At 42.9% G+C, this 16334-nt stretch overlaps 1 protein-coding gene across 1 annotated transcript in view; it reads left to right on the top strand.

Moving 5' to 3' along the window:
• The first annotated feature begins 7749 nt into the window (after positions 1–7749).
• Positions 7750–16334, top strand: part of Srpx (sushi-repeat containing protein, X-linked) — a 74704-nt gene continuing 66119 nt past the window's right edge. Inside the window, exon 1 of the mRNA XM_013026734.1 lies at positions 7750–7870. Coding sequence (XP_012882188.1) covers positions 7750–7870 — 121 coding nt within the window. The remainder of the gene's footprint in view (positions 7871–16334) is intronic.

Genomic DNA, 16334 nt, shown 5'->3' with positions numbered 1-16334 from the left:
CTTTCTTTCTTTCTTTCTTTCTTTCTTTCTTTCTTTCTTTCTTTCTTTCTTTCTTTCTTTCTTTCTTTCTTTCTTTCTTTCTTTCTTTCTGTCCCTCCCTTCCTTCCTTCCTTCCTTCCTCTTCCTTTCTTTCTTTCTTTTGTCGGTCATGTGGCTGGGTTGTTGCCTGGGCGTTATCCCTCAGCTCATCAGCTCAAGGCTAGCACTCTACCACTTGAGCCACAGCACCACTTCCGGGTTTTTTTCTGGTGGTTAATTGGAGATAAGAGTCTCATGGACCTTCCTGGCTGGGCTGGCTTTGAACTGTGATCCTCAGATTTCAGACTCCTGAGTAGCTAAGATTATAGGCATGAGCCACCAATGTCCAGGTCTTTCCATACATTTCAAATGTGTTACCATGTATCATCACCACTTCAAGCACAACTGGGTTTCCTACGTTGTATGGCCCAAGTGGCAAAGTAGTTTACATAGCAGCACGGCAAAAGCCTTCTCTTATTCAGGGCTCCACACAGAACTAGCATTTTCTAGGACACATTTATGCAATGCCTGACCAAAGAGGAAAATAAGACAAATTGTCTAAGCTACTTTATATTTTAAAAATCACTTACCAAGTCTCTGATAGCTTGCCCAGGACCTGTGATCACCTTACAATGATCTGGGAGCAAAATTTTGTATTGACCCAGCCTAATTCATGTAACTACAACTATTACCAGAGTTTGAGAGATATATAGATGGAGTAGTTGTCTAAATGATGTTGTTTTGCAAGGCAAATCAATGTCAAATTAAGATAAATCAAAAGCCAGGCACTAGTGGCCCATGCCTGTAATCCTAGCCCCACTCAAGAAATTGAGATCTGAGGATTCCAGTTCAAAGCCAGCCCAGGCAGGAAAGTCCTTGAAAATTTTATCTCCAATAAACTACCAGAAAACTAGAAATGGAACTATGAGTTAAGTGGTACAGCACTAGTCATGAGCAAAAAAGTTCAGGGACAGGGCCAAGGCCCTGAGTTCAAGCCCCACAACTGATTTTAAAAAAAGATAAATCAAGAGAATTTTTGTATCTTTGGTCACTTGACCTTCAGGTAGAAATTTCTGGGTGAGCCTAACAGAATCATATGAGGCCTTCAGAAGAAAAGACTTTTCCGATATATTGTGGAAGAGCAAATCAGGGAGATTCAAAGGTGATGTGGATCTGGTCTAGTGCAGAGTTGGAAAGGTCCACAGGGCAAGGTCCTGGATAGAAGTGGTGTCCACTTACTGGCAGTAGTACCTAACTCCAAACCAGCAGGAAATAAAACTTCAGTCTTCCAATCACTAGGACCTGTGTGGACAGGCTTTGAGATATGTTTATATTTGCTTAATGTTAGGTAAAGCCCTTGGGGCTATAGGCTGTGCATTCTCATATCTCTTTATGTATCTCCTCTTGATTTTGTCCCCTCCTCAAAGACAGCCTGTGTCTTGCTGCTCTTTTGCCTGAAATCCACAGCCATTCTGTGGAGGCCCTGTTGGTGTGCTGGGAAGATGTAGGAAGGGAAAGTATTCTATAATTTTAAGATTAAACCTTAGCTTTTTAGTACTTCTCTGACCTTGGGCTAGGAGCTTCAAAAGAGTTTCTTAGCTTGTAAATAGTTCCTCTCTTGGGAAGTGTTTAAGATGGCCAATGAAGTCAGGGAACTGCTTCCCCTCGATAGAACAAAGTTCTGGTAAAGTCTTTTCCCTGTAGAGTAGTCCTTTTTATGGAGAAGCCTCTGAACACATATCAAATGATTAATCTTTTCCTTCCCTAACTGTGACAGAACATAAAGACTTGTTCTTGGACAGTTATCATGAAAATTTGATAAGATTCTTGAAGGTAAAACTCACAACAATGTGTGGGTCCTTGATATATCTCCAGCCACACCAGTAGCTTCTCATTTTAATTGCCATTTAAGCTTATGGCTCCAGGAAGTGGCACTGTGGGTCGAAGTGGTAGAGTGCTAGCCTTGAGCAAAGTGACTCAGGGATAGTGCCTGAGTTCAAGGCCCACGACCAACAAACAAAACAAAACAAAACAAAACAACAAAACAAAAAAAAACAAAGCAAAACAAAAGATGTTCAAGTCTATGGCTCCAGTATGTCTTCTGTTTCCAATCTTGGCTGTGACCCTCTGGACATGCTTGCCTTTCCAAATGGTTAAGGATACCAGTCTCCCCCCTTCCTCCCCTTTAGCATCCAGTTCTCTTTTGAGTTGGAGAAAGTCATCAACATGCCCATCTTTTTTTTTTTGGTCATTCATGAGGCCTGAACTCTGGGCCTGGGCGCTGTCTCTCAGCTCTTCAGCTCAAGCCTAGTAGTGCTCTACCACTTGAGCCACAATGCCACTTCTGGCTTTTTCTGCTTATGTGGTACTGAGGAATCAAACCCAGGACTTCATGCATGCTAGGCAAGCACTCTACCATGAAGCCACCTTCCAGCCCTGAGAGAGAAGTTCTTAAGAGACACCAGTGAGCACAAAGAGCAACCCAGCTCACCCTACTCATCTGCATTCATTTAACATGATTCTAGCAGACTCACATCAAATAACTTGTCATATTCTTGACTTCTTGGAAAGTCTGATATAGTCTGTACTTTGTATAGGTGCATTGTGTGTAAATTCAGTATCACTGAATTTCTCAAATTGTGATCCTAGGACTGGTTTTACTCTCTGAACTGTTCTGCATTGTTCACAGTGAGATAAGTACAGACTTCAAAACTGTTGTAGCAATTTGATAGAATTATCTGACATTTATGAATCTAGCACAAAGTCTTGGGCTTTTGTTTTTCTTTTTTTTGGGGGGTCCAGTCGTGGGCCTAAACACTGGGCCTGGGCGCTGTCCCTGCTCAAGGCTAGTGCTCTACCACTTGAGCCACGATGCCACTTCTGGCTTTTTATTCTTCTTATGTGGTGCTGAGGAATCAAACCCAGGGCCTCATGCATGCAAGGCAAGTGCTCTACCACTGAGCCACCTTCCCAGCCCCGGGCTTTTGTTTTTCTATGTGAGATAAATTGAATGAATTGTCTGTCTGGTGTATTCAGTTGAAGAATTTGTTCCTGGATATTTACACTGAAATTTACAAATCCCAAAAGTCGAATAGCATATTAGTTAACAGAAAGTTGTTAAGATAAATACAGTAATGGAGAACTAAAAGCATGATGGCCAAATCAATTGTGCCACATAAATTCAGCCAAATATTAGTCCAATATATCATGTAAAACTCTCTTTATGGTCTTTTGATTGACTTCACATTTGTTCCAATAGGACTTGGTATTTGGATTTTGCATGCCAAAGAGGTGACATGAAGCAAAAGATGGGATGTTGCCTTCAATCTGAGTATGTTAGGAACCAGGAAAAGGCTGAATGTCGTACAAAGTCCATGAACTGGGGCAAATGGGAGAGACAAACTGAATTAGGCAACAAAGTTTGAGCAGCATGGTACTCAATATGTTTTGAATAACTAGTATTCATTCCAATAACTCACTTATGGGCAGCATCTATGATAAGAAAGCCTTATATATCATAAAGTGTAGTTTTGTGGCTAAAATAGGACTGATCCATCTATAATTGATTAATTGGTTCACTAAGCTATATGAAGTGTGGTTTAAAGCAATGCTTGCATACATTCTGACAGCTATCATTCAATTGGCAAATCAGTGGAAGAATTTGACTTATAGGATTAAATTATTTAATTGTCCCTATATGTATTTGATTTGGCTTCCATTTTATTTCTTTCAGGAGTCAAATTCATTGAATATACAAGAACACTGGCCACTGATGAAGTGGAATTTTTTTTGTTTCTGTTTGTGGGGCTTGAACTCTGGGCCTGGGGGCTCTACTTGAGCTTTTCAGTTCAAGGCTAGCCCTCTACCACTTTGAGCCACAGTGCCACTTCTGGTTTTCTGGTGGTTAATTGGAGATAAGAGTCTCACGGGGAGGGGGGGAATGAGAGGGCAAGAATGATAAGGGGAAACAAAGGAGGAGGCAACAATGCTTGGTAAGTCATGTACTCATTACCTTGCTCATGTAAGTGTAACCCCTCTGTACGGTATTTTCACAATAAAAAAAACTTATTAATAATATTATAAAAAAAAGTCTCACAGACTCTCCTGTCTGGGCTGGCTTTGAACCGCGATCCTCAGATCTCAGCCTCTTTTTTTGGGGGGGGGTCTGGTCATGGGGCCTGAACTCTGGGCCTGGGCGCTGTCCCTCAGCAATTCAGCTCAAGGCTAGCGCTCTACCACTGTGCCACTTCCGGCTTTTTTCTTTTTTCTTATGTGGTTGCTGAAGAATCGAACCCAGGGCCTCATGCATGCAAGGCAAGCGCTCTACCACTGAGCCACCTTCCCAGCCCCAGATCTCAGCCTCTTGAGTAGGTAGGATTACAGGTATGAGATGCCAACGCTATGCTTTAAAGTGGAAGTTTTTTTTGCATGTGTGCGTACAGGAGGTCTTGAACTCAGGGGCTTAAACTTTCTTGGCTTTCTTGCTCTTGGCTGGTGCTCTACCACTTGAGCCATACTTCTAGGCCTACTTTTTACTGATTAATAGGAGACAGGGTCTTGCAGACTTTTCTGCTCAGGCTGGCTTTGAATCATGATTCTCTAACTCTTCATCTCCTGAGTAGCTAGGATGACAGACCTGAACCACCAGCATCTGGTAAGGAAAGGAGAAATAAAAAAATGATAGATGCCTAAATATTTCAACAATACAAAGGATCCCATAATTAAAAAAAACTCATCCCTTCCTACTCTGCCTTTTTCAATGCCTTGGTATGCTACCACACTTTCCCTATTATCACAATGGTAGCAAATATATTTGTATATATGATCTGTGTATATAATTTTGCTCCTTGTTATTTCACTACACAGGATATTATGGAGATGTTTAATGCCAGTATAGATTCCTCTTATTCATTTTTAAATAGCCACATAACCTTCCATCACATAGATCATATAATTAATAAAATGATTCCCCTATTAATGGATACTTATATGTCAAGAAACATCACTAACCTTTTGATAGTAGGCACTTTGATAAATCAATACCTAAAACATACTTCTTTATACAGATGAGCCTGATGGAATCAGGCTCTACGGAATCAGATTCTAAGGAATCAGATTCTTCACATGATTGATTTTTGAGATCTAACATAGGGTATCGTATTTATTCTCTTACTGTTCTTGAGATTTCAAGTCAATACAGCATTTCCACCTGGAGATGTATTTGAAACTTATTTCTTTTCCTCTTACCTTCATGTTTCATGCTAAAAATAGATTTTACTAGGTCATTATGGTAGCATCATGCAAGACAGGAATAAGATCATGATTCTATGGCATTCCCTGAGTTCGTTCTCTTTATTTATATTAACCAACCAAACTCACAAATTATTTGATAGATGATGAATCTACTAAGATGTTGTGGATTGAATTGATAACCTCCTTTCTTTTTGTCATCACCTCTCATACCGGAAAGAGGTGGGATAGCAAAAGAAAAAGAGCACTGCTACAATCCAGTTACAGCTCCTTAGAAAGTAGAGCTGTGGCTCAAGTGGTAGAGACGAAACCTTCAGCAAAAAGCTCAGAGACAGCACTCAGGCCCTGAGTTCAAGCTCTAAGAACTGTACAAAAAATATGTGGGATAGTAACAAAAGTAATAAAAATGAACCTCCAACTGGAATTTTCTCAGTGTACAAAGGGAGTTATTTTTGCACCTGGTAGTATATCTTATAATTCAACCACACTCAGGTGACAGGAGAGAGCCAGATTTTCATCTTCAGCACAGTAATGGAATGCATGCTGATTTTCACAAGAAGACCTTGCCTTAGAGGTGACATAGGGAAGGAAGGCCACTAGACAGGCTAAGCTGGACCTGCTCATGGGCTTCCAAAAAGGGTTCCCAACTGATGACAACTGACAATACCTGGAGACAACTTTTGGTTGTCACATCTGAGGGCTTACTACTGTCATCTGGTATGTAGATGCTGAGGATGCTGCATAGGAAAGGCCCTCCCCAATGAAGAATAACGTCAGTATTTCTAGATGGAGAAACTCTCATCTTGAATTTATCCTATTCTAAAACTTCTGTCACTGAGCAAGTTTTAGGAAGGAACAAAAACGTGCAACTGGCTAATGTCTAGGTCACACCCTTAAGGATTCTGACTTCATTGGTCTTGGGTAGAGTCTGAATAGAAGCTTTCTTGGGGGCACCTCTCTTGTGTGTGGGCAGGATTGAAAACTACTCCCTGAAGAGTCTGGTCTGATAGAGGCCACAGAAGAGCCTGAGTACCCTATTTTTCTTGACACTGGGCAATTACAAAAGGTTGGTTGGCTTCTTGAAGAAGTAGCAGCAGATAGGGCACCCTCAGGAAATGGAAAAAAAATGCCTCTGATTACTGGAGTTAGTAAGATGGAATTTCATGACTAGGTTGTTTGTGAGGACTAGAAAAGGCACCGCTAGACAAATAAGTTCAAAGTCATTTGGGTGAGTGCTGCCACGGGTCTTAGCCAGCAATGTATCTCTTGTCCAAGTACAGAGATGGCTATGAATCCAGAGATGGCTAGATTTCCCCTTCCTCTTCCACTGTCTTCTGCAACAGCCCCAATTGGAATTTGCTACGATTACCCCACCTCACCCTACCTCTACAGCAGAGCAGCATAGAATTGCCTTCTCGGTTTACTAAAACCAAACCAAAACTATGAGAGGCTTTCTCTAATGCCTGAAAGAAACCAGATCCATCTTAGGGGCAACCTAGAAACCCTATTTCAATGCCAGGATCCAGCTATGCCAGGCCACAGGGTGGGGGCTCTGAGCTGGTTCTCCTGTCCTTGGGGTTGTTGAGAACAAGTCAGGAGATGGTGGGATCTGGCTGCAGAAAACTACAGCTGGATCCTTGAGGCTTTGGGTGAGACAAGGAACTCTGTGTGCTTTGTGCTTTCCCATTAGTGGATCCTGGAATAAGTACCTTAAGGTCCAGCCTCAACCACAGCATATCACGCATGCGTATGTGTACTCTGCTCAGCTTTCCATTCATTCCTTTGTAAAAGACAAACAAACCCCATGTAGTACCGGCTTTGGTACCTGAGTAATCGCACTTAGAGTTTCCAGTTCCCAGCCTGCCCACAACAGGGAGAATTTGGGCAAATTTCCACGAATTAGTTTCTAGTTGGTAAAGAAAAACTGAATAAAATAGTGAAGTCGGGAACATGGTCATGAGGGGCAAACTAGAGAGGGTGACTGGTGACCCTAATATCTAGCTGCATTGAGTCACTCACAAACACTGGTTTGTGTAACTCACGCAGCTTTTGCTGCAATGATAGCATGGTTCTAGGGACCCAAGATGCACTAGGTGGTAGAACCACTCGTGTATTGTGCATGAGCGGGTCACACCGAGAGAGCAAAGACAACCTTGGATATGTTGGCTTGCTGGAGTATGTCCCTGGCGCTTTGTGTCTCTGATGGAATAGTCTCATTTCCAGAAGCTCTGGCTTACAAGGACGCGGTGAGTGGGTGGGTGAGTGGGAACCCCAAACCGCGTGGTGTCGCTCCGGGAAGGCAGGGAGGAAGGAGGGCAGGCCCAGGCTGTAGGGAGGGAAGAAGAGAGGAGAGAGGAGGAGTTTTCCAGCCAATTTTCGCCCGGCGGCCAGCCACAGCGCAGCCCCTCGGTCTCTTCGGTCTCCTCCCGGCCGCTTGGAAGCGCAGCAGCGCTGCTGAGCCCAGGGAAGCGCCAGCTCGTCATGGGGAGCCCAGTTCTCAGGCCCGCGCTGCTGCTACCACCGCCTGCACTGCAGCAGCCGCTGCTGTTACTGCTGCTGCTGCTGCTGCTGCTGCACGTCCCAACTAGCCGCGGCTTCCCAGGTAGGAACCAGAGGAGGAGCTTTCTCCCTACCTAGGAGTTCCCCCACCCTCCCCGCCCCAGCTGCCCAGGAATCTTTTGCTCCTAACTGAAGGAGGTGTGGGGGACGTCCTTTGTTTACTCCGAACTCATCTTTGGCGGTTAAGTCCCTCCCCACCGCTGCACCCCCAGAGTGGGCAATACTCAGGGGGCTTGCACCTAGGCACATGAAAGGGAGCAGACTGTCCCATCACCAGGCACAGGGCGTTCTCCTGGAGCCTGGAGCCCAAGCACCCTCTGCACCCGGGGTTCCAAGATTCCAATCAAACGCTCCTTGGCACTAGAAACTATGGAGAGACAAGTTTGGCTGCATGCCAGTTTGCTACTTTCTCGTCACTCAGCATTTTGATCTCTCTCCGTCGATCAGAGTCAGGATTCTGGACCTGACAGCTTGTCCTAGAGGAGGTCCTGTCCCATCTGAGGTCCCATGACACCACTAGGGCCGCTGGTCCCAGAGCCAAGGTACAGAGACTTTTGTAAATTGCATTGGCACAGCGCCTCCCGCATCGGCGAACCCCCACTGCTGTGAAGTCTGAGAAAGTCAGCTTTTCTACAAGAGGGGTGCCAGCTGAGAGTGGTGACATGTGGCATGCACTTGATTAGCCGCAGGGAAAGAGGGAGAGGTGCACGTGCCATGTTGGGTAAGGGGTATAGAGTTTCCTGTTGTCAGAAGGCGTGGTTTCCAGCCTATAAGGGAACCCTGGTATTTAATGGGGTCTGTGGGTGTGGGCAGAGCTCTCCTTGGAAATATGCTCTTTAGAAAGCTCCAGCAACTCCCTCACACTGAAGTCAAGTTAGTAGAGAACTTCCAAAGAGGAGCAGGGCACGATGCCATGCATCCCCCTATGGCCTTGGTAGGAAAAGGAACACTATGCATAGATTTTCATCTAGTGTCCATGGGAAAGGGGATGACATGCGCTACTGGGCACGCATATATTTATCTTTGCATTCAGTGACACTGTGGGTATTTGAAATCTGAGAATTTTCCAAAGTCTCATAGCAGGATGAGGGTCTTATAGATAGAGTGCTTGGGAGATGTGGGGAGGGTTGATGAAATCTTTTGTTCATTTCCAAATGAACGAATGAATGGATCAAAATGTGTAAATTAAAAAATAAGAAATTTGTGTGCTGATGCTTGTGATCTTGAAGCTGTTTTATAGGAAATGATTCAGGGCAAAGTGGCTTTTTTTTTTTTGGAAGTGTGTGTCAGTTTTGAGGCTTGAAGTCAGGGACTAGGACCCTGTCCCTGAACTTCTCTGTGTGCAAGACTAGTACTCTACCACTTGAGCCACAGTGCCACCTCTGGCTTTCTCTGTTTATGTGGTACTGCGGAATCGAACCCAGGACTTCATGCATGCTAGGCAATCACTTTACCACTAAGCCACATTCCCTGCCCAGGACAAAGTGGAAAGGAGACGTCATCCTCAGTGCCTGGCATGGGAATCGACTATTCCTGTGTTGTGTTAGTAGCCCCACTTCCACATTCTGTGATAGGAGTCTCATCAAAATGAATATAATGGAGAAAGTGCCATCAAGGGCACAAGAAAGCTTTAGGGGAGTGAAACAAGAACAACAGTTGATACCTCAACTTCTAGTTGAGCCATTCTCAGGCAGGAGCACTCTTATTCTTTTTTTTTTTTGTCAGTCGGTGAGACTTGAACTCTGGGCCTGGGCGCTGTCCCTCAGCTCTTCAGCTCAAGGCGAGCGCTCTATCACTTGAGCTACAGCGCCACTTCTGGTTTTCTGGTGGTTTATTGGAGATAGGAGTCTCACGGTCTCTCCTGCCCAAGCTGGCTTTGAACCACGATCCTCAGATCTCAGCCTCCTGAGTAGCTAGGATTACAGGCGTGAGCCACCAGCGCCCGGCTCACTCTTATTCTTTTGTATCTGATCTTATTCTCCTCTCTTGCTCTGCACATCCCCCTGGTATTCGTTTCTCCCACCTTCTACCCTTATATAGTACAGTTTGCTGTCAAGGCTCAGACATCCACAGGGTCACAGATTTGCCAGTTTGGGCTCTCATTACTCATCTTGTTTTGGGCTCCACTAATGGCTTTTCTGGCTCCGTCTAACAGCCTGTAGAGTGATCTCTCCTCTCCACACCTGGCCAAGCTGGGAGCCACCATGTTTCTCTTCCCATCAAGTGTCCACTGATGTCCAATCCTGCTCCCTCGCACTGTTCAGACCACAGAGAAGCTAAAACCTACAGGAGACACTTGAGAAATATGTCTTTCAGGCTCTAGGCTCTCTCTTTGCACATTTCAGTGGAACATCCTAAGAAATGAGCTCAGTAGAGCTGTCAAATGCACAGGAGGGGATTTCAGTCCAAGCCAGAGATTTTGGAAGACTAGGGAGTAGAAACTTTCTCAACCTGTGGGTCTAGAGGCAAATCACATTAGCTGAGTTTACCCTAAATGTATGATGTTAGATTTTAAATATTGTTTTGGAGGCACTTGCTTATTAAGTGAACATCAAGTCTCCAGTATGTGAGAAAGCAAGACCTTTTGAATGTAGAACTTCTAAAAGAAGGTAGGGGCCTAAGGGCTCCATCAGCACTTGGATTATGTAACTATCTGAGCTTTTATAGTGAATCTGTCAGAGCCAGAATAAATCATTTTCATTCCCACCCCGGAAGGTCTCTGGAGTTCTTCCATCTTTGAATTTGATGCAGCTTTTCTGGCCCTCTGATTTATTCTCTGCAGCCTAGCAAAGATGCTGCGTCTACAAAAACGCACAAGAAGTGTATGGAGAGCTCCTAGTAAAGTTGTCTGTGTTTGATTGTGTTTGTATGCTTATAAGAGATGGGAGTTCTGATTGGTTCCATTTCTAAAAGAACTTTGGAAAGATTCTTTATAACAGAGATTTTTGAAGTTCATTCCACCTCCTTTTGCAAAATAAGCTGAATGTTGTGGCCACTAATGAAGAATCTATGACTCTTCTTGGATCTGGAGAGAACTATGGCTTCTCACCAGTCAGGAAAACAAAGTAAGGTTTGCTGAAAGCCAAACCAGAGCACAACGTCCAAAGCAGTGTGTTGAAATGCCACATTGAGCCCTAAGTGTTAGGAGTAGAACACCTGGCTCAAGCTATACAATTAAATTCTCATTTTGAGCAAGCTAGAAATTTCAATTTGTGTTTAAAGCATATAATCAACTGACAAAATTACTCTGCAATGAAACAGATATGCCAGGGAAGTCTGGCATTGTATTCATTCATAACATTCTCAGTGCAGTATACTACTAGTCATTTCACACCTTTGTGAGCTGAACTAGACACCAGAAACCATCATTAAAGCATGAATATCAGCCTTTCCACTTCCTTACCACCTCATACCACAAAGCCCAGCCCTTCTCATTTATATTTTTACAATAACATTTTACAATAACATTCTCCTTTCTCTGGCCAAGTGCTGGTCTTTTAAGTACATTACTTTAGCACCATTTTTTTTGGTAGCAGTCCTGAGGCTTGAACTCAGGGCCTGGGCACTGTCCTTGAGCATTGTTTTTCTTTTGCTCAAGGACAGTGATCTACCACTTGCACAGCTCCACTTGCAGCATTTTAGTGGTTAATTGGAGATAAGAGTCTCATGGGCTTTCCTGCTTAGGCTGACTTTGAACTGTGATCCTCAGATCTCATCCTCCTGAGTAGCTAGAATTATAGGAATGAGCCACCAGCTCATCAGCATCTTTTTTTTTGTGCCAGTCCTGGGGCTTGAACTTAGGGCCTGGACACTGTCCCTGAGCATCTTTTGCCCAAGGCTAGCACTCTACCACTTGAGCCACAGCATCACTTCCAGCTTTTTCTGTTTATGTGGTACTAAGGAATCAAACCCAGGGCTTCATGCATACTAGGCAATCACTCTAACACTAAACCATGTTCCCAGCCCATTAACATCTATTTTGATCACATTACTCTCTCTACTCAGAAACTTGGAGCAGCAGCTTCCTGTAGAAAGTTGTTCTAGGAGGCTATATAGTTTGCTTGTAGCTTAGCTTAGTTTTCAAGTCTCTCTTGTAATTTTCTAAAGTCCACTTCAAATAGATTATCTGTCCTTACAGAACTTCAGTTACATTTTCCTTCTTCCTGACAGGTTCTACTCTCTGCATCTAGAATATCTCCCAGCCATTTGTCTGTCCATAATATGCCCACTGTCTTGTGACACCTCATTTTGTTGAAACCTTTTTTTTTCTTAAAGCAGTGCTGGAGATTGAACTTATGGCCTTGTACATGCTCCACTGCTGAGCAATACTCCATCCCCTGAAACATTTCCTTGACCCTTGACACAGGAAGGCTTCTGCCTTCTTTTGAACATTCATAACTCTTGGTGTCTTTCTTTATCACGCATACCATCCATTGTAAGGATTTATGGGCTCCTCTTCTAGACTCTGAACTCTTCAAAGTAGAGATTGTGTTGTATCTTACCCTTGTTTGTATTTCCCACGGTGCCTAGTAGTATACTTGCTTCTGAGTGGGTATTTGTGCTTATTGAATTAACTGCCCTTGCAACTCTGATGATGGGTAATTAGACAGGAAAGGACCTGAAAGAAACATCCGCACAGGTAAACAGGACTTGTGACATCCTGAGTCTACATATACACATACATAGTGACCAGGGTTTGCTTGCTACAGAGGTTCCTTTAAAATCCATGAGCACCCTCTGTTTAAGCAATAAGCTCTGTTGGGGGCTGTAAGATGAGAGACTTGAGTGCAGCCACAAGCTGGAGTTTGCATTTATTATTTTTGTTGGCTACTCTGCTCTGGTCCCTTCCAAAGTAGTTGAACGGTTTCCTTAGTAAACGCAAATATGTATGCTACATCAATTCCCCTTTCAGCGAACACAACTAAAACTGATAATTGAAAGTGGAGAGAGTTGAAACAGAAGAAGGTTTACTTTTGCCAAGCTATAACATATTATAAAATTTTTAGCAGCCAAGTGATGATTAATATTCAGGTTAAAAATTCACTTCCAAAATAGTAGTATGAACAATCACCTCTGTGATGTTCCAGTTTTAGTGAGAGTTTCAAGTCAGTCCTGTGCTTCTCCATTGTATGCTTTTCTTGACTGCTAGCTTTTCTGGGCCATTTCTTTTGGGAGGGGATGGTATTTTAAGCCTGCTCTTACTCTAGGAAATTTGACTTTAGTTCTGAAATAGAGTCTGATTCTGATTTCTCTAATGAAACCTAGACAGATTTAAGGTAGCTTTTTTGTTGTTGTTTGTTTTATGCCAGTCCGGGGGCTTGGATTCAAGGCTTGAGTACTGTCTGCGAGGTTTTTTTTTTTCCACTCAAGTTTGATGTTCTACTACAGCTCCACTTCTGTTTTTGTTTTTGTTTTCTGTTTAATTGAAGATAAGAGTCTCATAGACTTTTCTACTCTGATTGCCTTCAAAACCCAATCTTCAGATCTCAGTCTCCTGAGTAGTTAGGATTATAAGTGTGAGGCACGGGGGCCCAGCTGAGACTTAAGTTTTTGAAGTGGACATAAATGATGAATGTGCTTATTTGCTTGCAATATAGGTAAGATTTGGAAATTGGAAACAAAAAGTGATGTAGATCTTCTGTTTTAGAAAGCAGGCCCTATCATAATTAAAAAAATCTCTCCTATTAGATATCCTTATGAATTCTGTGAGGACAATCCACAGTTAAAATAAGCAGAAAAATCAAATACAAACTAAAGTGAAATTACCAAAGAAAACTTTGATTGAACCAATGAGTAGGTGGTCTCTATATTTGTAGCCAGCTGTACAGTTTCTCATTTACAAAACAACACTAGATTTGGGGTGAAGCTTTATGTTAAAATGTATACTTAGCATGTATAAGGGCTTGGGTTCAAACCTTAGCACTTACAAAAAATAAAATAAAAAATTTGAAACACTAAGTAAAACAGATAGAACCAAATTGTGATTGCCTTCAGGTCTAGACTGGTAACTTTAGTTTACTCCTATTTAGAACAAGGCTTGGGATCTGAGAGAGCATCTTAAATTGGTATTTGTGGATGGATTGATTGTAGTAGTTGTAACAGAGAATCAAATCATTTTATTTCAAAAATCCCTGTAGGTTTAAAGCAGAATAAGCTTAAATAATACTTCTCAAGGAAAAAGAATGGGAGATAGCAAAGTGTCCGTGAGAATGTATAGTACCTTGAACAGAAGAGCCAATTGGACAGGCAACAAGTTAGAGCATGGTTAACTGGTAAGACTCTTGGATATCATATCACTCTAGGACACTCTTCTAAGAGATTTACAAACTCCAGGGAGTCCTTTGGGGTAGGCTTTTCAGATCATGACTGCACAAGAAAAACGTCATTGGTAGCATGGCTAAACTCCCAAGTTTTTCCAGATGATAATTAGTTGCACCTGGATTTTGCAGGAGCATGGCACACTTTGGCCTCAAACTTCTGGAACACTTATTCTTGAGCAGAATGATTCACATATACATAATCTGTAGCTCATACTGGGAGGCTTTTTATGTCTGGTTTTCCAGGGAGAAGATAAATAAGATTTGGACATAATAGCTTGGATTATCCCAGAGATTTGGGGTTGTAAATTGCATAGATTGGTTTTAAAACATTTTTATGAGTAATACTCAGACAGATCCTACCGGAAATTGAGGGCAGATTTCCTGCTTAGTCTTGAAATATCATTGCAGTATTTTTTTCTCTTCTGCTTGTGGGGAGTGACCTATATTGTAATACATAGCATGTACCATAACCTGTTTTCACTTTTCAGTAGCTATTTTTAATGTCCACCCAGTTGTGCTCAATGACAGTTGTACCCCGATATTCTCTGATGGTTGACCCTGGTCTTCTGCATATTTGAGCCTTTTGTTTCCAACCATCCAAAAACATTCACAAACAGTAGTTAACTTAGGGGCACAGGGAAAGAACTGAGCCAAGGTTTTGTGGGCCCATTGTGGGATGGTGAGGAAGTTGTAGTATAGTCATGTCTCTCCCCCACCTCCTGAAAGTCTACTCCCAGAATGGCCACTGTGACAGACATGTTGCCACTGACTCAACATTTGTCAGAGTAAAACTCCAGTGCCTTTCAACATCTAGAGTTGAAATTCTGTTGCTAGATTTTTTTTTTCCTCAGCTTTTCAGTTGCCAAAAATCACATTGTTTCACCATTGATCTGATGCCTCCAGCCATGTGGGCATGTTGTAGGGTCCTATTTATTTTTTGTATCTTCATGACCTAGCAAGGAACCTAGCTGCTAGAAGGCTCTCAGTAGATAGAGGAGATGGCATCTGCTTGGAAATGCTTCTGCTCAGGCCTGACTCTCAGGTTAGGTATCTATATAGATTCCTGCGGGAATTTCTCTCATGTATACCAGGTTCCCCTCTATGGGTTGCCTAATTCAAGGAACTGCAGAATCTTAGACTGTGAAGGTGTCCATGCCAGAGATAGTGAGTCTCCTTGTATTTTAGGGAGGAGCCTCTGAGGCCTGACCAGTTGGAACCAGTTGTGGGATCACACAGGGAGTTAGGAACAGAACTGGTATTAGAGCTCAGTGAATTCCCTTTACTCCCAGAGTTCTGTCTGTGAATTCAAATTGTGAATGGCCATTACACATGAGGCACCTTGCTGAGCCAGGACTAGGCAAGCAAGAACAAATTATCCTATGGCATTGAGCATCTGTCTAGGGTGTACAGCTCACCATAGTTATTTAGAGGGACACTTGGCTACACTTTCAAAATCTTATGTCTTTGGCTGCTTAGATGTTTCTCAATGATTCTGAGAAGTTGCTGCCCCAAGGCCAAATCTTTACTCCCTTTGGAACATCAGAGTTTGAAAAGCTTTGACTCTGCGCTATTTTGCTTTAAGTTTCGCACCTGATTTGTGATGACATTTTAGCAGTTTTATTGAGATGTAATTCACGTGCTTCGCAATAGTTCAGTGATTTTAGTGTATCCTCTGAGCTATGGATCTATCACCACAATCAATTTAGAACATTTTCATTGCCCCTTAAAAAGAGACCCCCTACAACTTAGCCATCACTGTGCAGTCTTTCACACTCTTGTCCTCAGCAACTACTAGTCGATCTTCTGCCTTCATACATTTGCCTATTCTTTTTTTTGTTTTTTGTTATTTTTGGATTTGGATCCGGTCGTGGGCCCGAACTCTGGGCCTGGGCGCTGTCCCTCAGCTCTTCAGCTCAAGGCTAGTGCTCTACCACTTGAGCCACAGTGCCACTTCCGGCTTTTTTTTTTCGGCTTATGTGGTGCTGAGGAATCGAACCCAGGGGCCTCATGCATGCAAGGCAAGCGCTCTACCACTGAGCCACCTTCCCAGCCCCTGCCTATTCTTTTTTTATTGTTTAAAAAGTTTTTTTATTGTGAAAATACCATACAGGGGGGTTACAATTACATGAGCAAAGTAATGAATACATTTCTTATCAAGCATTGTTGCCTCCTCCTTAGTTTTCCCCC

This window comes from Dipodomys ordii, unplaced genomic scaffold (assembly GCF_000151885.1).
Source record: "Dipodomys ordii isolate 6190 unplaced genomic scaffold, Dord_2.0 Scaffold96, whole genome shotgun sequence".
Classification (NCBI taxonomy): Eukaryota; Metazoa; Chordata; class Mammalia; order Rodentia; family Heteromyidae; genus Dipodomys; species Dipodomys ordii.
This window is presented reverse-complemented; position numbering and strand designations above follow the sequence as displayed.